Below are 22,801 nucleotides of genomic sequence, written 5' to 3'. Positions count from 1 at the left end.
ACATGAATAACATTGACTTTCTCATTACAATGGCACCTGTCAAGAAGTAGGATATATTAGGCAGCAATTGTACAGTACAGTCAGTTCTCGAAGTTGATGTGAAAAATGGCCAGGCGTAAGGATCTGAGTGACTTTGACAGCTTTGGCAGGATGACTGGGTCAGAGCATCTCTAAAGCGGCAGGTTTTGTCGGGTGTTCCCGGTATGCTGTGGTTAGTACCTACCAAAAGTGGTGCAAGAAAGGACAACCGGTGAACCGGCGACAGGGTCATGGGCGCCTAAGGCTCACTGATGCGTGAGTGAAGATGGGGAGTGAAGGCTAGCCCGTCTGGTCCGATCCCACAGAAGAGCTACTGCAGCACAGATTGCTGAAACAGTTCGTGCTGGCTATGAGAGAAAGGAGTCAGAACACGCACTGCATCACAGTTTGTTGTGTATGGGGCTGCGTAGCTGCAGACTGGTCAGAATGCCCATGCTGACCACTGTTCACCACCGAAAGCGCCTACAATGGGCATCAGAACTGGACCTTGGAGCAGTGGAAGAAGCTAGCCTGGTCCGATCATGTGGATGTCCGTGTGCATGTATGTCGCTTACCTGGGGAAGACATGGCACTAGGATGCACTATGGGAAGAACGCAAGCTGGCGGATGCAGTGTGATTTGGCGGCATAAGGGGGACGTACACAATATTAGGCAGGTGGTTTTAATCTAATGGCTAATCGGCCACTACCTTTCCCTCTACCTTTCCCTTTATCACTCCTTCTTCATCTCTCTTTCTTCCTCCCTCACCACACCCTACCAAGCGTGTCTGCTGCTTCACTGTACACCTGGTCATTGACTGGAAAATACAAACATGTATATTACATTTAAAAGCAAATAAATAAATAAATAATAATTACCAGAATACTCCAGCAGTCTAAGTCTGCGGGCAGTTGTGTAAGACAGCCAATAAATGTTTGAAATACACAACTACATATGACAAATTGAAAACTACATGCTTGTAGACAATAAAAGTTTTAGGATGAGACAGACATGGGAGAAAGTTTTAACAAAACTGTTCTAATTGGGTTTGGCTCACATTTCCACATTACTGGTGCAATATAGTGAAAAAGTACATCTGGTTATTTACAGTACACTTTCCTGACTGTTTTACGTGCGTAAGAAGACCCAGGCAACGACTCCGGCAATGCACAGTCACAAATTTCTCCCTGTGAAAAAGTCTTTCTTATCTTAAAGGATAAGGAATAAGAAAGTAAGGATGAGAAAGTCCAACTGCCATTAGACTTCCCCGTACAAGTGCGTTTCAAGTAAGTTTCTTCAGGAAGGTTTTTCTAAACACACGGAGGTGCTAATCACATACACTACTGATGTAGTACAGAGAAATTAGATTGAAAAAACAAAACAAAACACTGCATAATTCATTTAATAAAATAATTACCAGTAATCAGTAATTATTAAAGACTGAAGAGTTGGTCAAGATATAAATACACTGATTAGTAGTAGTGTAAATAAATTGTCAAACGCTGGTTAAATGGGCATTAGGAAATGAAATTGAATGGTAAAGATGCTCCACCTGTATGGAGTGAGGATATTGAGTGGTGGAGGCTTGTCTCCACACTGATAAATCTCCATAACAGGGTTGGGGATGGAGGAGCGTGACACCACCTGCTGGTCCTGAATGGTGGAGCTCTTAAACGCCTTCCTCATGTTGATGTCCTGCAATGAGACTGAAAAAGGGAAGAAAGGAAATAACAGACACATAAATCAATCAAAGTAGTACGGCCACGTTAAATAAATCATGGAAGACCATCATGAGTTATAATAATAATAATAATAATAATAATAATAATAATAATAATATGTATGTTTATCTTCAATCGCTGAAAATGTGTCATGGCATTGAGGAACTGATCCTAGATCAATTTGCAGGAGTTCCTCTGGTTAAATCCATCCTAAAGCTCTTTACAACAAAAGGATTTTCCCCTACAGAGACTGAACACTCCCAGCCCTGACAGATGGACATTCTCACATGCTCTCTTTCTCACATTCTATCTGCAGAAAAGGCTGCACAGTCTGGCTGGTTAGAGCAATGAGACACACACACACACACACACACACACACACACACACACACACACACACACACACACACACACACACAGTCACAGAGGGAGAAAATGCAGCTGAGCAGATTCTGTTACAAACAAATCAAATGGCACATTTGTCGCTATGCTGCATGTGGGCAGAGTGCTTCAGCTCCATATGGCCTACTGCTGCTCTAAACAGCACCACCATATTCACACGGCATAATATTAATCTGATAATGACTGCACATTATCTGAAAAAATCTAACACTCTGGAAAGCCAGAAGTTACAGAAAAGTATATATAAAGCATTCATTCATTTTCAGGAACTGCTTTATCCTGGCCAGGTTCAGTGTAAAATTCAACACCAGGAACGCTGGTGGGTGTGAGACGGGAACACACCGGGTAATCTCACTCAGGGCATCATGCACTCACACACTCACAGACCCGTTCACATCTAGCCCAAACCACCTACTGGCATGTTTCTGGGAGGTGGGAGGAAACCAGAGAAACCCACACGGACACCAGACTAGGAGAACATGTGAAAACCCACACAGACAGTATTAATAATTCGGACACATTTCCTTGAACTGAGAACTTTTTCAGATGGAAGAATTTGTGGTTATGTATTAGAAAAAGGTCGATGTGTGGGACTGAAGAAAAAAAAAACAACTCTCAGGAGTGTGTGAGGAATTGCATTTTAACGTGGTGAAAACAGCTTTTGTGTTGGTCTCATCTTATGACCTTCATAAACAGCATGTAACTGCGGTAGTTTTAAGTTTGTGATATATTCATGCATTTTAAATGTGTACTAGTGGAATCTAACAACTGAGCTTAGACTTTTATTCGAAGTGAGTTTCTCTCAGTACAGGGAAATACGCATAAATATGATAAATACACTACATGGGTATTTACACGACACAGATTGAACACGTATAATTATTACATAAACACAGTGAAACAGCAGACCATTGGAAATGCGGTGACTAGTTAATTATTCATGAGCTGCTACATAGAGCTGAGTCGCAATAAAACTCTGATTAGGCCTTAAGGGCCACGGCGCAGACTGACTCAACATTAAAGATTAAAAACAGGAGGCGATTTTGTACACGGGAGAGAAAACTGTAATCAAATCTGCATGTCTTTATGTGGGCTAATCTAAAACAGACTGGTGTAATGGACAGTCTTTCTAATAAATCTGTGTCACGATAAACGTCTAGAGATTTCAGCTGAGGCTGAAGCAAAAAGCTCTGCGTCCTAGGAGAAGAATCACGCTCCAGAGTTTATTTGGGTGGGTCATGTTGTTTCGTTCAGCGTTCAGTTTTCATAGGCACATTCCTCAGCTTGGTGAGCTTGGTGTATACAAATCTGCGTTGTATATAGGACACAAAAGCAGTCTTCATCTACTGCTAAATCTAATTCAGCCTTTAATGTACGTGATTTTAAAACATTCAAATTGAATTCAAATAGCAAGTTCTTTTATGCATTTTTATTGCCCACCCCCGACAAACAAACAAACAAATACAAAAACAGAAAAACCTAAACAGTAGCCTAGGAACAACACAATGTTTTAGATTCATTAATGCCATATAACGATAGCTGGTAGTGAAATAGTCACATTTGTTCCAGGTAGACCAGAGCAGGATTTCAGCATCTGGTCTAAATTGTCCATATTTACAATGACAAAATTTACATTTACGGCATTTGACAGACGCCCGTATCCATTTTTTATTACATTTTATACAACTGAACAGTTGAGGGTTAAGGGCCTTGCTCAAGGGCCCAGCAGTGGCAGGTTGAGTCCACTGTTTTAACCACTGCTCTATATGAACAGAACAAGATATACCACAACCCTATAGGCAAGCTAGCCTATCAGCCTTAGCATGCAGATTTACATTGCATTTCATTTCTGCTTACAGTCCTGTGTACTGTACCACTGTATTATACATAACAGGTTGCACTGAGTGACAGGGCTTAACCATTTCCAATCATGTGTTTGAGTTGAGGCCAAAACGTGGCCACTCGAAAAGTGTTAATATGTGCTGTTAACTGTTAACTGCATTTCAGTACAAGCACTTATCTTCCAATCAGGCTGCAGATGTTATTGATCTGAACATGGCTGTGCCTATGCAGTGCTCAGACTGATTGGTATGCAGCAGTACTCTCTCATCGACACTAGTATCTCTACAATTCATTCCAGGCTTTTTTCTGTCTTGTTATCTACAACATTTATCACTCTCTTCCTGCACGCACATAAGGAATAAAAGAGCAGCAGAAACCTGAGGTCGGGTTATGAATTAATAATCACAGCATACATACTGGGGGATGGGCTACAGTGAACCCCTACTTACCCCTCATACAAGATGGCCAAGATCACACACACACACACACACACACACACACACACACACACACACACACACACACACACACACACACAGGTTTATCAGTAGTCAGGGGCTGTTTTTTTTTTTTTTCTTTACTCGTCACTGCTCCTTTTCTGGAGCATTGTTCCCTCTTGGACTCGCCCCCTGCTGCATACAGTCACGTGGTCATTTGCAGGTCGGTCACATACAGTACACAAAACATCACCTAATGGATTCTCTATGGACCTTAATCAGTGCAGACATTAAAAGTGCGTGTGTGTGTGAGGCATGTGTGTGTTTCTCCCACAGGAGCATAAGCGTCAGGTTTAATTGGACGAAGGGGCTGATATTTCCCACCACTCTTTTTGAGGGACATTCATTATTCATTCTAAATAACAAACAAACAAATAAATAAGTCTGCCACCTACTTTACATGAGCAATCTAGTCAGAATGTTGCTGGAGTGTGTTTACTGTGTAACATTCAGATCAGTGGGAAAATTTGTTTCAGGGAGCATTCCAATGGTTTTTTTCACGCTCTTAAAAAAAAAAAACAACAACAACAACAACCCAGCCTTGGTATAATAACTTTTGTGTGTTTGTCTGGATAGTAAATCCACTGCCCCCATCTTTCTCCCCCACAACCTTCAATTGGTTTCGGCGTGATGAAATGTTTATCAGTCAATTTCAAGTATAAGACAAACGGCCACAATAACCCCAAATCTAATACTGCTAATAATCTGACAAACTCCTCTCTGCTTCAATACTAACTGTAACTGCTTTTAAACTCAACGCAGCACAGGGATAGAAAACAAATCAAACTATTTTATTCTATTTGATACATTATGTTTACTGGATGATTTTTTATTCTTGATGCTCTCATATAGATTCATTAAGCAAAACTGCCTGGCAAAGAAACAGCATAAAGAGATTTAATACAAAACACAAGACACAGCAGATACAAGAGCTTCAGCTCAACCTCTCTCAGTGAGAAACTGGGGCATCACTGCACACGGATGGGGGCAGGGGGGAAAACTGAGGGAGGGTAACTGGATTCACCCACAGACACACACACACACACACACACACACACACACACACACTGAACGAGGATGTGAAACAATGTAATAAAAGGAGAGCGAGAGCAGGGGCACGGTGCAAGAGGAAATGATTTCTGTCAATCAGACTCGCTCGCTCTTCTTCTTGTTCTTATTTAAAAGCTAGGTCACTTTACCAACTGTAGTCTCAAAGGAGATTTTAATAGGGGACAGAGCTCAGAGGAGAACTCGCTCCGTCTCATGCTGATAACATGCACTTTATGGCACGGTTTTATAGGAACTCTGGATCGGCTCATACCTTCTTCCACGGTGGAGTCCAACTGGGTGACTTTAACAGCCAGCAGGTCCACGCGCTCCTGCAGGTGACTCATGCGCAAGCAGAAACTGTTCGCTTCTTTAAACAGCTCTCCGAAGACGTCTTCTGCATGGCGACCTGGAAAAGGGCCAGCTGCATTAAGAACGCGGCAGCAAAAGAGTCTTCAGTACCTCACAAATAATAGGAGGATAGTAAAAATTAAAAATAAATAAATAAATAAACCCAAACAAAAACAGACTATTGTATATTAGTGATATGCATTTAAATTATTTTGTAGCCTAGTAGTGAAGACACACAAAAACCCCCCCACAAGTTTTGTGACTAGACACAGTCAGGTTCATAAGTATTTGGACAGGGGCACAAATTTGGTCATTTTGCTTCATTTCAAATCCACCACAATGGATTTGTTTAGTTTTACTTAGCAGAAACATTTTCTTTTTTTGGGCTATGCAGCAAGAAAATAAGCAGTTAACTGAATAAAAGCTGCTGGGTGTAAGACTTTGGAATTTTGTCCTCTGTATTAGTAAACTAACCCCGCCTAGTGCCCGATGCTCCCTGGGATGGGATCCAGGTTCCCCGTGACCCTGAAAAGGAGTAAGCGGTAGAAGATGGATGGATGGATGGATGGATGGATGTATTAGTAAACTACTACTGAAAGCTACATGCTACATGCCTCTTCCTCCACTGCATCCAGTAATCTCATGGAGTGCCATGACAATTCACATACGGACAAAATGAAAAGACTGTGACCCTAACCATATATATAATACACACTAACTAGTATTCCTAAATAGTAATGATGACTACAGTGTACTGACACAACACAAGTACTGGCGACTCTGAGGATATAATTACCTGCCCCGATTGCTTTAATATTATACAGCTTATTTGTCACAGTTCCTGAGTACCAGGTGAAGGAGACAAATCACTGTTACACATCTCAGTAAGCTCAGTGCAATCTTCGACATAGCTAGCTCACTAACTCTAGCTAATGGTCTAAAGTACAGCATAGAGAACATAACTATCACCTCTGGTCGCTTCTGTCGTGTGTATTTTTATTACCCGATATGTGTTCTCTAATCTGTGCATGGTTTCCCACCATGCAAAAAAATGTGAGGTATGAGACGGATATCTAAAAACACAGAGCAACACATATAATTACTACAGTAACAGTGAGCAGACCTCACCTACTATAACCAAGTTTAACATACATAAAGATAGAGGAACACACAAACACATCCTGTTAGTCACAACCGGTAAACTACTATCATGAGTTCTCTAGCTAAAACAACGGGGTAATGATTAGGGCTGCTTCATAATCGATTAGTTGGCCGATTATTTTTTCGATTAATCGGACGGGGGGTAGGGGCAAACTTTCAGTACCATTTTTTTAAACATTTAAAATTAAATCCACAAACTGAGTGTTACAAATATAAACTTCAGACTAAAACTTTACACGACTGTTTGTCCAATTACATAAGACTGGAAAGAGCCCAACACACACACACACATACACACACACACCAGAATAGATATTATTCATTTAGGACTTTAGTTTATAACTGAAGAAAGTCACTGTCGGTGACTCTGGGTATTTGGCTAATCTAAGCGTGCGTATGATGTCATGCACCATCGACTAGGAAGTGGCTTATACTTCCGGTTAGTAAAAAAACCGCTAGTGTTCCTTTTGAGAGGATATTATCTTTCTAAACTTCATACACTAGACGCATAGTGCAAGTGTATAGTACGTCATTTGAGACACAGTTTTAGTATTTACTCTCCGAAGCGTGTTTTCGGAACAGCAGTAACGTAGTGAGTAATCGTACCCCAGACCAACTAATCGATAATGAGATTCGTTGACAACGATTTTCATAATCGATTATTATCGATTAGTTGTTGCAGCTCTAGTACTGATACAAATTCCCAAATGAGGATAAAATCATCAGACCGTCCGTTGTTCACTACCTTCCCACCAAATTAGAGAAAAAACAAATGGCTTACCTGTCCAACAAGACAAAATCTAAAACTCCATCAGTCCAGCAGTATAATACAAACCAGAGCCGTTTCCTCTTGTAGTCACACTTCTTTCACGCCTCGGTTTAGGATGTGGTGATGTTTGACAGATCTGAGCTGGCGTATGACGTACATGTACAAATTTCCAGCTTATTCTGACCCGAGACCCCTGACGCAGCGCTGATTGTGAATCGCTATTACAGGATTGTCAGGGTGACTCACTGGAGCTCAGGAACATCATATTATACGTATTACAGTATTTTTTTTCTCCCCTGACTCAACAGTCTTGTTTTTTCCCCATCTTTAACAAAAACAAAATTTGCTTTAAATAAACAAATACTGCCTCACTAAACGTCCCTCAATAAATCACTTTATCAACAAGGCTAAGAGGAAGCATATTCTTCGGTATCATTTTAGCTGTCAGTTTCTACTGTCATTTCTTCTCACGTGAGGCTGAATGTTGACCGATACGAACATTTTAAGCAATATGTCTTTCTTCAGTTGTGGAATCTAGATTGACTGTAGCATGCCTATCAAACTTTTGTTGTATTTTAATGCCAGACTTTATTAATCGATTGGGAGGTCCGTGATAAGTCGAATACTCGTGCCCAGCACTAACTGAAAGATGGGTGTACAGATAGAAACCAGACAGGAAGAGCAGATGTTTTCATATATATAGCACAGAAAAGAGTTGCTGGGAGGGACTGACTTACTGAGGCTACCAAGCTGCTTGATGACGGCTGCTAGAGTGCTGTTGGTGACACACTCAAGCTCACTGGAGACTCGGTCAGGGAGAGCTCCCCTGCACAGGTGCCTGGGCTCAATGCTCCTCTTTACCAGCGGCATGGCGATACACTGCACACACACAGAGAGAGAGAGAGAGAGAGAGAGAGAGAGAGAGAGAGAGAGAGAGGATCATCATGACTGATATAATCAGGGTTAAGTTTAAGGTTAGGGTTAGATGGGGGTCAGGGTTAGCTGGGGGTTACCTGGGGGTTAGCTGGGGGTTACCTGGGTGTTAGGGTTAGCTGGGGATTAGAGTTAGGGTTAGCTGGAGTTTAGGGTTACCTGGGGGTTAGGGTTAGCTGGGGGTTAGGCTTAGCTGGGGGTTAGGATTAGCTGGGGCTGGGGTTAGGGATACGGTTAGCTGGGGGTTAGGGATAGCTGGGGGTTAGGTTAGGGTTAGCTGGGGGTTAAGGTTAGCTGGGGGTTAGGGTTAGCTGGGGTTAGGGTTACGGTTAGCTGGGGGTTAGGGTTAGCGCGGGGTTAGGGTTAGCTGGGGGTTAGGATTAGCTGGGGGTTAGGGTTATCTGGGGGTTATCTGGGGGTTAGGGTTAGCTGGGGGTTAGGGTTATCTGGGGGTTAGGGTTAGCTGGGGGTTAGGGTTATCTGGGGGTTAGGGTTAGCTGGATATTAGGGTTAGCTGGGGGTTAGGGTTAGCTGGGGGTTAGCTGGGGGTTAGGGTTATCTGGGGGTTAGGGTTATCTGGGGGTTAGGGTTAGCTGGATATTAGGGTTATCTGGGGGTTAGGGTTAGCTGGGGGTTATCTGGGGGTTAGGGTTATCTGGGGGTTAGGGTTAGCTGGGGGTTAGGGTTAGCTGGGGGTTAGGGTTATCTGGGGGTTAGGGTTAGCTGGGGGTTAGGGTTAGCTGGGGGTTAGGGTTAGCTGGATATTAGGGTTATCTGGGGGTTAGCTGGGGGTTAGCTGGGGGTTAGGGTTATCTGGGGGTTAGGGTTAGCTGGGGGTTAGGGTTATCTGGGGGTTAGGGTTAGCTGGGGGTTAGGGTTAGCTGGGGGTTAGGGTTAGCTGGATATTAGGGTTATCTGGGGGTTAGGGTTAGCTGGGGGTTAGGGTTAGCTGGGGGTTAGGGTTAGCTGACAGTCAAGAGAGAATGAAGCTATTGAAATACACTCAGTAACTAAAGACCTGTCCATGCTTCCTTCCGTAGAAGACTGGAAAAGTACTTTACATGAAGAAGGAAGTCTGGAAGAAGTCACTCTCCATATTAAACATGTCCAGTAACATTCAGTTGTGGTCAGTTATCTAGCAGTATCTTTTTATACACGTTTCTATTTTCACTTCCATGACTACAGAATTGCTATGAAACCAAAACAATACCTGAAAGAAGACTGAAGGAAGACCCTAACTCTTTCTTAGTATTTCACCTAGTTGGTTCTGAATATAGATTAGAACTTAGCTGATGATGTGGATTTTCAGAAGTTAGTTTCATTTGCAGTTCTCAGAAGCACCTCTGATGAATCATAAAGCAGCCATCTGATGTACACTCTAAACTGACCTGCACAGTCTAGACCTTCTGCTGGGGTGTAATGATGGCATTAAGAGCATCACATTAGAGCAAGCCTCCCCGCTATAAGCCTGTTGTGTGTGTGTGTAATTACCCCTGGGGCCAATTCTCAACCCAGGCTGTTTGTGCTGTGGCAGACAACGCAGAACAAAGATCTAATGAGTCACAGATACACGGCCACACATACATTAAACCCCATACACGCGAGACACACACAGACAGCACGTCATGTAGGCTGTACAAGGATAATCTAAATCTGAGTTCAGGAATAAATGGCAGAAGACCGTTCTATCAGCATAGTGTAACATTCTCAAAAGCATAGCACACGTTAAGCGCAATGTATCCCAACTGGACCGAAGCCCTTCTGAGGAAAATGTATGAATAACTGATGAGTTGGTTCAGGTGTAATGAGGTGAAGGAAATTGTGCTCTAGAGACCGCCGCCTTCTTCCTGCTCAGTCTGACACACTTCAGAAATCTCATTGTACTGCCATATAGTAATGACCGAGTGATTTTGGTCCAGACTCACTCACACACACACACACACACACACACACACACACACACACACATACATATATATATATATATATATATAATGCCACCTAAAGAATCTAATTCAGCTAAGCAGAATTTCAGTATTGAATAATGATCAGTATCTCAGAGTAAGAAAGAATGGTAGGTGTGGCACAAGTAAACATGTCTCACACACACACACTCACACACACACGCACGCACACACACACACACACACACACACACACACACAGAGGCAGCATACTAACTTGGACACAGACTGCACTGCTTAGCAACCAGAGCGGGTCGATACCCAGTCACCAATGAGAAATGAGGAGAATGACTCTGGTATTCTGGTAAGCTTTGTTTTTTTTTTTTGTGTGTGTGTGTGTGTGTGTGTGTGTGTGTGTGTGTGTGTGTGTGTGTGTGTGTGTAGACGCTGCACAATTACAAAAAACAATGTGAAACAGCCGGTCACTTTCATGTTGTCCTCAATTTGTTAGACTCTAATTTCCTCCTAGTGTTGTTTTGAGGCAGGGTGTTTAATAGCCAGGATGTCATCTAAATAGAGAAACCTCACAGTTGTTGATGATTACAATTCACCATTTTTGGTGAAGGCACACCCACTTTAGGTTACTAAACACCTCAATATATGCTCAGATCACCCTAACAGATAGTGACTGGTCTGATCTCACCATCTCTCAGCAGAATGAGTTCAGAAGTTTACAGAAACATTCTGTCTGCCAGTTTACAGAGAAATGCATCCAATCTTATTGGGAGGAACTTCATCATGCAGCAAGACAATAATCCAAAACACAACACAGGGCTTCATCGGGGGGAAAAGTGAAAGGTTTTAGACTGGCCATGTCAGTCACCAGACCTTAACCCGATTGAGTAGCAGGTCACATCCTGAAGAGGAGACTGAAAGGAAAAACCCCTCAAAACAAACAAGTACTGAAAGTACAAGGTTGGAAAAGCATCACGAAGGACGAATGCAACAGTTTGGTGAGGGCAGTGATGCTAGATTGATGCAGTTAGTGCAAGCAAGGTATATGCAACCAAGTATTACGTTTTATTCATTTTAAAACTATATTTTCCTATAAATTGGGTGGTCTGCCACCAAAGGTGCCCTGTTCCAAGTTGCGCAATACATCGAGATATTTACATTTACATTTATTCATTTAGCAGACGCTTTTATCCAAAGTCACTTACAAATGAGGAAATACAAGCAAAGTTATATATCAAGCAGAGAACAATACAAGTAGTGCAACCATACAAGATCTTTTAATTGAGTTCTAGAAAAGCAAAGTGCACAGAGTCGAGGTGTAATAGCCAGAGTAGGTGTTTTTTGTTGTTGTGTTTTTTAAGGATAATGTGGGGTTGGTGTTTTAGGGGTTCGTTCACGGAAGAGCTGGGTCTTTAGCTGTTTTTTGAAGATAGTCACGGATTCTGCGATCCGGATTGAGGTTGGAACTTCAATCCACCACTGAGGGACGGTTAGTGTGAATAGATAAAAATATGGATATAAATAAATAGTAGAAGCAAAAGGTGTCTCAACTTCATCTTTTGATCTTAAACCCAAATGTCTTCAGTGTATAGAAAAAAAAAAACCCCAAAGAATTGGCCTTGGTGTTTCAATACTTGCAGAGGAGACTGTATCGTAAACAAGTGCATGTCTGTACTCATTAAGCATACAAAATAGTCAGCATTAAAGACCATTAACATTACTAGCTAGTACAGTTCCTGTGTGACAGTCATATTTGTGTTTTTCTGCCCTTCTGCACAGCAAGCTGCCTTTAATACTGTGTACTGTGTGGCACATAGAAATGACTGAGTCAGAGCGGCGAAGAATAGACGAATGGATTTGTATGGCACTGCTCCCAAACCCCCGCCTTCCCCTGATCCCCTTTTTCCATGGCCCTGGCAAAGGCCCTTTGATGTGTGAATCTCCGCTCTCTCTGGAAGGCTCTTCTAGCTCAGCCAAAATGCAAACAAAAAATGTGATGGGTTTTTCCGGCTGTTAATCCAGTACGCATAAAACTGCCCCGAATCCTCACGACAGACGAGAGAAAATGTTACCATGGTTTCCTTTCATGTCTGTCAATTTTTTTGCTTGATCAAAAATAGGATGACAAAATTACTGACAGAGAGAGAGAGTGAGAGAGAGAGAGAGACATATGTAGAATATAGATGAGAGAAACACATGGGCAGAGCAAGAGAAAGACAGTGGCCACTATGTACTGAGAGAGAGAGAAACATAATGAGAGTGACAGAAAGAGACAGACCAAGAGAGCGAGAGAGAGACAGTGATAGGGACAGAGGAAGGGAGAGAGAGAGACAGGGAGAGGAAGAGGGGCTCTCACTGGGCTACAATGGGGAACGATATGAAAAGGTGAGAGATTATGAATAAAACATGGCGAGCAGGAAGCAGCCTCACACAGCAGGAGAAAACACAGATTGGTTATCCTAAACACACACAAACTCACAGACAGGAGACTGCATGAGGATACACACTGCCTACAAATGGACAAAGAAGACAGATCATCCATTTTCAAGGTTCAGAAGTGAAGTCTTCGAATTAACACTCTTGAATACGAGTAATATCAAAACATGCTCATTTCTCATTTTTGGACTCAAGGTGTGCAGCATGGTGTTTCCCGGCACCGCACTGTGCCGGTCTTTAATAAAGTTGTGACCTTAGTATGTATGATAATCTTCTATCTGGGTGAAGAATCGATGGTAGACAGAATCCCTAATCTCAGAAAAATCTAGGATCGGTTTATTTGTATTTGATATTAACTACGTATTAAACTAGGTTCACAATAGTGAGTTCATTTTCTACATACATACCTGAAACAGAGCCATGATTTCAATGACAGAGGCTAGCGACATTACGACTAATAACATCTGAACTGGGTTTTGATCAATTATTCGCATTATGTACAGTATGACGCAATTAAGTGACAAGTCCAAATGATTGGCACAAATAGTTCCTCAGGCCAACCATATGGGACATGTGGTCCAACGTTACTTCAGTTTCCCACTGTGTACGTAAACAATATAAAGACTTGCGGGTGGCTGTGGCTCAGCTGGTAGAGCAGATTGTCCACTAATTGTAGGGTTTGCGTTTCGATTCCCGGCCCACGTGACTCCACATACCGAAGTGTCCTTGGGCAAGACACTGAACCCCAAGTTGCTCCTGATGGCAAGTTAGCACCTTGCATGACAGCTCTGCTACCATTGGTGTCTGAGTGTGGGTGAATGAGACACAGTGTAAAACGCTTTGGAAAAAAGCGCTATATAAGTGCAGACCATTTACCATTTACAAAGAAAAGAAAAACAAAAAACAGCAGAGCTTCTCGGTACCTCTGGTGAGTGTATCGAGAACAGTTAGCTTGCTTTGCTAATCTAGCAGGAAGTCGATCATGTAACATCAACACTTAAATATATATTAAACTACACTATAGTAGTGTACAGAAATCATATATGTCGCTGTAGGCTATACACAGCTACTATAGTTTCACACTACTGGTAAAAAAAAAAAAAAAAAAAAAACAGGACGGTGCACACCCACAAGTGTAAACTGCAGCAGTCAAATTGTGGCCTGCTAGTGTGATTAGACACTGCTCTTATTGGATTATTGCTGTTACTGCATGCATTGTTTTCAGATTTATCAGAGGATTTGAATATATAGTTAGCATGATATTATGAGGGTGCACGGTGGCTTAGTGGTTAGCACGTTCGCCTCATGCCGCCAGGGTCGGGTGTTTGACTCCCCTGGCCCTGTGTGTGTGGAGTTTGCATGTTCTCCCTGTGCTGCGGGGTTTTCCTCCGGGTACTCCAGTTTCCTCCCCCAGTCCAAAGACATGCATGGTAGGCTGATTGGCATGTCTAAAGTGTCCGTAGTGTATGAATGGGTGTGCGAAGGTGTATGTGATTGTGCGATTAATTGGCACCCTGTTCAGGGTGTATCCCGCCTTGTGCCCGATGCTCCCTGGGATAGTCTCCAGGTTTCCCCGTGACCCTGAAGAGAATAAGCGGTATAGAAGATGGATGGATGATATTATGATTTATTTAGACATATTAGAACATTATGTACATAATTGGAGGCATCCCCAATAAAAAAAATGGGGACGACTATGATTCCATCTCATTTTGACTCGCGTATCTATGAGTTTCTCTGTAACTTCTACACCAAATCACAAACTTGTAAATCTTGTTCTAATCCCTCTATCCCTCCCACTCTTATGCACTCCTGTCACACACAATTAAATGTAGTGGCCTCAGCACAATTACAAACTAGTGAAAGCCCACGTGAGCTGCGGTGTCCCCATTCCCCTCTGTCTGCCGTCCTGGTTGAGCTAGAGCTTACAGTCAGATCTGGAGAACGCATCCACTTTATCCAGCAGGGCTTTCAGCAGTGTCGGTATGTGCACAAATCAGTGTATGTGCACAATCTACTGACAAATACACTGTGATGTTTTGTCTGAAATCAATACTACATAAAATACACACTTACTTTAGCAACAGGGAAACATAATACTCACCCAGTGTGGACTTTTGGGAAGTTGTATATTAAAATATATTCGCTTGTACTGGATTTGGCTCCAATATGAAAGTCACTTTGGTAGAATAGTTGTGTGTGTGTGTGTGTGTGTGTGTGTATATATATATATATATATATATATATATATATATATATATATATATATATATATATATATATATAGACTAAGCATAGAGACAGAAATTATAGAAATGATTTTGGACTTATAAAAGTGTGTCATTTTCATGGTTTACATTTTTACTCTGGTTAAGCAGGATCACAGCTGCCTCACATGACACGGTTTACAGTGCAGTAACTCCACTATGGTCAGTGGGAGAGTGGCTAAGCCTGATCCCAGATCAGCCCAGAAGGGAAATATGTAATAGAACACAATAGCACTAGAAAAAAAAAAAACAACCTATGATCACTTTGTTTCCCTGCATGACAGAAGCAGTCATACATCTTCCACCAGCGTTGCATCAGAGTGATGGAAAAGTTTGGGTGGAAGGTAGGTCTGATAAATGTGAAAAAGGAAATGAGGACATGGCTGAGGACAGTGAAGGACACCGAAAAGTCAGAAATGATAGCTACACTACGACCAAACAATAAAAAAAAAACCCTTGCCTGCTCTTTTTCCAATAAGACCAGCCAAGTCTGTAGCTCTGCAGCTACGTTTGGTCTGACCGATATGAGAATAAATAAGATTTATTGTTCATCTTTATCAGTCCTGCACTCAGGTTGCTCTCAGTTTGAATTTCTACTTGTTCTCCTTGTGTCCTGGGTTCTTCAGGTTCCTCCCAGAAAAATAACAAAAGGCCGATTGGCTAGGTCAAAGTGCCCCTGGGTGTGAATATGTTAACAAATGTATCCATGGAAGTCTGAGATATACTGGTGTCCCATATAGAGTGTGTTACCTAAGGTTACCAGCATAGGCTCTGGATCCACTGCAATCCTGAGCAGAAGTGCTTACTGAAGATGGATAAATAAATGAATGAATGTTCAACTTTAATGGACCATATGGGATATGGAAGCCCTGTCAATCTCAGAAATATCAGAGAGTCGCTGCTGGGCCAAATCAATGTAAGCTAGATAGCCAGCTAGGGCTGTGCTATTTCTTATCGTCCAAGATATACCGGTACAATTCCTCCCCATGATAAGAATTTATCATCCCCTGATATTGACAACATAGTTAATGACATATTTACGTGGGCATCCCACATGTAGAACGAGAACAAGCATGGTGGATGGCGGTGTTCCAACCCTAGATGAGGGTTGAAGAATGAATCAATTACCAAAAAAGGAGCTTCCATTATGTAATATGAAAGTGATTCGGATACAGAAGATCAGATGCGAACCAAGCGTCTGTGATTTGCAAACCGTGGCAAAAACCCCTATCAATAAGGTTGGAAACATCAAATTTGTTCCACCACCTCAAGCTGACACCGGCCACTGTATACTGGTGTGACTTGTGGCCAAAAAGATATTGTTGAATGTTACTATTTTCATATAATCTCTTACATCATTACCGCAAAAAATACCATGAAATATTGTGATATAGTTTTAAGTCTATATCGCCAATCCCTATAGCCAGCTAGCTGACAGGCTGTTAGTGAGTGTGGTTTCTTCGGTATCAAATGGGAAGTGGTAGCTCAGTGGTTAAGACGTTGGACCTCTGATCGGAAAGTTGAGTTCCCAGCAAAGCCAAGCTGTTACTGCTGGGCCCTTGAGCAAGCTCCTTAACCCTCAACTGCTCAGTTGTATAAAATGAGATGAATGTAAATCAGTCTGGATAAGAGCACCTGCCAAATGCCATGAATGTAAATATACAGTAATGTGAAAAAATAAATACACCCCATGGAAATGGTTGGCTTTTTTGACATATTTGGACAAGCCAACATTTGATCATCTTTGAAACAGTGCCTATTAATAGTTAAGATGATACACGAAGAAAACCATGAGGAAAATGGTATTTTTAAAAATAATTTATTCAACAGAAATGTGTGATATTCTTCAGTGGAAAAAGTAAGTAAACCTTAGGCCTCAGAAGTATTGCGGCTATAACTGCCTCCTTTAGCAGAAATAACTTCTTGTAGGTGTTTTGAATAATTATCCACCAGGCTTACTGGAATTTTTGACCACTCTTCCATGCAATATTCATTGCATGGAAGAGTGCAAGATTTTTGAGGGTTTTAGCAAGATTTTTGAGGGTTTTCTTGCATGTACTGCCTGTTTCAAATCCCCCCACAAGATTTACATGGGATTCAAATCCAGGCTTTGACAAGGCCATTCCATAACCCCCAATTTCTTCTTTTTGAGCCATTCATTGGTGGATCTGCTAGTGTGCTTAGGGCCATTATCCTGTTGAAAGTTCCAGTTTTGGTTCAACTTCAACCTTTGGACAGATGGCCTCACATTATCTTCAAGTACTTTTTGATGATATGATATGACAATTCATAGTTGAATCAATGAATGCAAGCTGTCAAGTCCCTGAGAAAGTGAAGCAACCCTAACCCATAGCATTTCCACCACTGTGCTTCACAGTTGGTATGAGGTGCTTCTCCTGAAAAGCTGTCTTTGGTCTGAGCTGAACATGTCTGCTCTTACTGTGGCCAAACAACTTTATGTTTGATTCGTCTGTCCGGAGCACATTATTCCAGAAGACCTGGTCTTTGCCTACATGCTCATTGGCAAAGTGTAGTCTTGCAAAGGCTTTTTCCTGGCACGCTTCCCATGCAGGTCAAACTTGTGCAATGTCTTTCTGATTGTAGAAGCACTTTGACATCAACAGTTCCAAGACTTACTAGCAGATCCATAGCAGAACCATTTGTAGATTACTTTCCTTACAGTGGAATGATGTATTTCAAATAATTTGGAGATCTTTTTAAATCCCTTGCCAGACTCCTAGGCATCCACAACCTTTTTTCTGAAGGGCTTACAGAACTGTTTAGATCTTGGCATGATGACATTATGCACCTCAATAACAAAGGCAACACCAGACACTAGATATGAGAGGGGTATAAATAAGACAGGTTCCACCTGTAAGCAGGCTCCAATCACTGGCACCTAATCTTCAACACCTGATTCTAATTTTATGGGTTTGAAGGTGTGATAAATGTAGGGGTTTACATATTTTGTCCATGTGACTGATCTGTTTTTATTTTGTTAATTTAAACAGAGAAAATGACTACAAAATGTCGATTTTATGTGTCATTTGATCAAGTGTATCAAATTTATTAATAGGCACTGTTTCAAAGTGGATCAAATGTTTGCTTGTCCAAATATGACAAAAACAAAACAAAAAACATCAATTTCCATGGGGTGTGCTTATTTTTTCACATGACTGTAGTTCCTAATCATGGCTGAATCACAGCTGTGCCGGTATTCATTATGATCATACTCTTGCTTGTGCGATATTGCTTAATTGTAAGCCAACTGGAATAGAAGTGTTTGCTAAATGAATAAATCTAATCATAAAGACACTTACAGTTCAGGACTGTGACTGGTGTACTTGATGCTATTGCTTGCTGTTAACACAATGAATGGATACATATCCACACATCAAATATAAACTCGAGTAAAACAGTCTCTATCTAGACTTTTTCAACTGGGAAAAGTAACACGTATGAGCAGGTGACATCGGTATGTCCGGTTTAAATTAAATAAAAAAAGAAGTAATTGTGTACTGACCTTATTTGAGAGTAAACAGAGTAGAAATCCCCCCGTCCTCTTGTCTTGCAGCCAGTCCCCAAATATAGTGCAGTTTATGTCAATGGTGTGAAAGTCACATGGATGTGCTAAAATCACAAGCCTCTGTATAGACATGGTCTAATTGGAAACTCTGAAAATGGCTTCACACATTGCTGTTGATGTTAATCATCCCAAACCCAAATGACTGTCATTTATAGCGGAGGCAGAAGGATGGGTCATCAGTCCAGCTTGACTTTTTTTTGTGTCTGTTCACTGCACACAAATGCTGAAGGACTTGTATCAAGCTCTCAGCCAAGACTGATGACATGAAACGATTGACTGACATCATCCACGATCACCTATGATCTAGTGCTTAGACTCCTTCACACAGCAACAAGGGTATTTATCATGTGCTGCTGCCAAGTGTTGCCGACTCAGCATGCCTGGATATATATGCATGTGTGTGTGTGTGTGTGTGTGTGTGTGTGTGTGTGTGTGTGTGTGTGTGTGTGTGTGTGTGTGTGTGTGTGAGAGAGAGAGAGAGAGAGAGAGAGAGAGAGAGAGAGAGAGAGAGAGAGAGAGAGAGAGAAAGACATTACAATCCCTATTTGCATGCGTGTTTATTTCAACGGCAAAATCTCTCAGTGAGGACTGAACAATTCCATGTTTCACGAACTCTCAATATTTTCTGGAGTACGTCGTACTCATGACACTGTGATGACAGTGTATGTGCATCAGTATAAGTGTGTGTGAGAGACAGACAGCTAGGTAAAGGACAATAATGGGATATAGCTTTTATGCACCATGCTGACTCTACACCATGTTATTCAACTGTTGCTGTTTTCAAAATAGCAGTCATGCTTGCACTTTTCATTTTGGGCTGCAAACAAAAAAAGGTCTTAAAGCTAAAAGACAAAGCTGTTTATCCCACACAGAGAAAGAATGGCAAATGGCTGCGTTACCTACAGCCACATTCAGCAACAATATGGGCCAGAAGTGGTCAAAGACACACTGATGTAACAGGATGTAATGCTCAAACAGCAAACAAAACAGGGTTCTAGTTTGAAGAGCCAAGATAAGTCACGATTTTGCCCTGTATCGAATACTGTGAAATTACAAGCCCAGATGGACAAGCCAAAGAAGGTTAAAGAGTTCTACATCTGACCTATTTTTAAAGAAAGTAAGACTCAACGTGAGGACCTGTTCCAGATGCAGAACACAGACCTCCTCAGTAACATCCTCTCAAAGGACAAAACAGAATTCCTGGAAAGATCAGCATGCTATTCTTCATAGACTTTCTCTTCCTGTCATATCAATGATTACAGGTCCATTTCTCCAGAGATGCCCTGGAAGCCTCAAAATAACACTCACTGACTCACTTTTCATTCACTCACTGAAAATTCCCAAAGAGAAACAGACATAGGAACAGCAATACGATGCCACCATCAACCCATTGTTATAAAATAGCACTAAACTAAATTAATACCTTTCCTTTTCACTGCAATGGTATCCTGAAGAGTCCATCATTTGTATCTTAATATACATATATTTTTCACCTGGAAACAAAGATATACAGTCCCACCTGAAAGTAATGGAATGGCAAAGCCAACTCTTTTGCTTTTGTTATACACTGAAGACATTTGGGTTTGAGATCAAAATCTGAATGAGACGACAAATAAAGAATTTCACTTTTCATTTCCTGATATTTACATTTAGATGTGCTAAACAACTTTTCTTTGATCCAACCCATTTTTTAAGTGATCAAAATATCAGAACATGTGACTGGCAGGTGCTTAGTGGTTAGCATGTTTGCCTCGCACCTCCGGGGTTGGGGGTTCGAATCTCACCACCGCCCTGTGTGTGTGGAGTTTGCATTTTCTCCTTGTGCTTCAGGGGTTTCCTCCGGCTACTCCGGTTTCCCTCCCCAAACCAAAGGCATGCACTGTAGGCCGACTGGCATTTCCAAATTGTCCGTAGTGTGTGAATAATCATGTGACTGTGTGTGCGATTGTGTCTCATGATGGGCTGGCACCCCATCCAGGGTGTCCCCTGCCTTGTGCCCCGAATTTCCTGGGATAGGCTTCAGGCTCCCCCATGTCCCTGTGTAGGATAAGCGGTATGGAAAATGGATGGACAGATGGATAGATGGTTGCATGGATGGACGGATGGATGGACAGAAGGATAGATGGACAGATGGATGGATGGACAGGTGTATGGACGGATGGATGGATGGATGGATGGACAGATGGATGGATGACAAGTGTATGGACGGATGGACAGATGGACGGACAGATGGATGGAGAGATGGATGGACAGATGGACGGACGGATGGATGGATGGACGGACAGGTGTACGGACAGATGGACAGATGGATGGATGGACGGACAGATGGATGGACAGGTGTATGGATGGATGGACGGATGAATAGACGGACAGATGGATGGATGGACGGACGGATGGACAGATGGACTGACAGGTGTTTCTTGTTGCCCAAGTGTGCCCTGTTAGATTCGTTGTTTAAACAAGTACCCTTTGAGTTTTTAAAGTAAAGTGTTAAAGGCAAAGCCTCCCTCATGCACCTTTCTTGCTAAATATGACATTGTGATTATGAGAGTTTTACCATATGGCCCTCCTCAATATTAAACATCACTGCAGAATGCCTTAAGAAAGTAGCCCAAGTGTAGCCTTAATTCAGTCCCTTTGTCCTGAGGCAAGTCCCAAAGGACAAGACAGCAAATGTTAGAGGTATGGCAGCTAAATCATTCATAAACTGTAGTATAAAAATCTCATTTGTGGTGTTGTGGATGTGACAGGAGAAAAGACTTCACACCCTCGCTTTAGCACTTAGCTGTTTTGCTCGCGAGGAGCTGAGCTATCGCGCGCGCAGGTGACAATATTTACTACAGCGTAAGTGCGCATGCGCGCGAGAGAGCGCACATCTACAGTACAAAACACAGCAAAAAAATAAATAAAAAATCGCTTAGCTCCAAAATAAGGACATTTCAAATAAATCATTTGAGTGAATGTCAGACAGAGCCACTTTACATTCAACCAGTATATGAGCTCAATGGACTCTTTGAAATTATCTGTCAATTCAAAATCTGACCGATTTATATCCGGAATGTGTGTGTGATGAATGCTAGCACACACAGGTGCAGAATAATTACCAAATAATTGTCGCGAGTGAACAGAAACAGCAGATACAGGTCAAGTGAGATGACAACACAGACAGACCCGATGCTAGTTAACATGCCACAGATTACAGCTCTGTGTGCCCCCCCCCCCATCTCTGGCAGAGATTTTAGACACAAACTGGATGCACGTCCTCATATTTCACAGTCATCCCTTTTCCATAATATCGACAGACAAGAGGAGCATTACGAGTATGAGGTTAGCATTGGCTGCTTAGCCCAAAGAAATAAAACCGATTAAGTGCCCATTTTATTTACCCGCACGCAGAAGACGTTAAGCTGACTTCTCTCGCACTTTTCGCTAGGTCTCCTTCTTCTTCTTCTTCTTCTTCTTTTTTTTTTTTTTACCTTTTCCCCCCTCACATAGCTTCCTGCAGTCCCCGGCTGCACGGTTTTCGCATTAAGCTGATGTGAATAGCAGTCATTTGACAGTGTGTTGGGGCTTGGAGCTCTGTGTATGTGTGTCCGATGCTGACTGTATCTGCATGCGTGTTTCCTTGGCAGCGTCGACTCTTCAGCGCGAGCTGCGTGCTGCTCTGCGCATGCGCAAGACTAAAGCGCCAGACCACCACCCAGCGTACTCTGGGGAGATGCGCGCTGTGGACGCACATCAGTCCGGACAACACAGACACGCTGCTCACGGTGTGAAAGACTACTCCAAAACACATGCGTCTAAAGTTCATTTTAAAATACGGTAGGTGGTGGTGGTGGACTATATTCTGAA

At 42.1% G+C, this 22,801-nt stretch overlaps 1 protein-coding gene across 2 annotated transcripts in view; it reads right to left on the bottom strand.

Annotated features, from left to right (window-relative positions):
* zgc:109889 (WH2 domain-containing protein) overlaps positions 1 to 22,672 on the bottom strand; it is a 30,418-nt gene extending 7,746 nt beyond the window's left edge. Inside the window, exons 1-4 of one of the 2 annotated variants that reach the window (XM_047156828.2) lie at positions 22,336 to 22,672; positions 8,546 to 8,687; positions 5,802 to 5,936; positions 1,571 to 1,724 (exon numbers count right to left, since the gene is read on the bottom strand). In XM_047156828.2, coding sequence (XP_047012784.1) covers positions 1,571 to 1,724; positions 5,802 to 5,936; positions 8,546 to 8,678 — 422 coding nt within the window. In that variant the 5' untranslated portion in view covers positions 8,679 to 8,687; positions 22,336 to 22,672. The remainder of the gene's footprint in view (positions 1 to 1,570; positions 1,725 to 5,801; positions 5,937 to 8,545; positions 8,688 to 22,335) is intronic. The other variant, XM_047156827.2, reaches the window with a different exon arrangement.
* Between the last annotated feature and the right edge of the window lie 129 nt (positions 22,673 to 22,801).

This window comes from Ictalurus punctatus, chromosome 7 (assembly GCF_001660625.3).
Source record: "Ictalurus punctatus breed USDA103 chromosome 7, Coco_2.0, whole genome shotgun sequence".
NCBI lineage: Eukaryota > Metazoa > Chordata > Actinopteri > Siluriformes > Ictaluridae > Ictalurus > Ictalurus punctatus.
The sequence above is the reverse complement of the archived record's forward strand: the minus strand, read 5'-3'. Positions and strand labels throughout refer to the sequence as shown.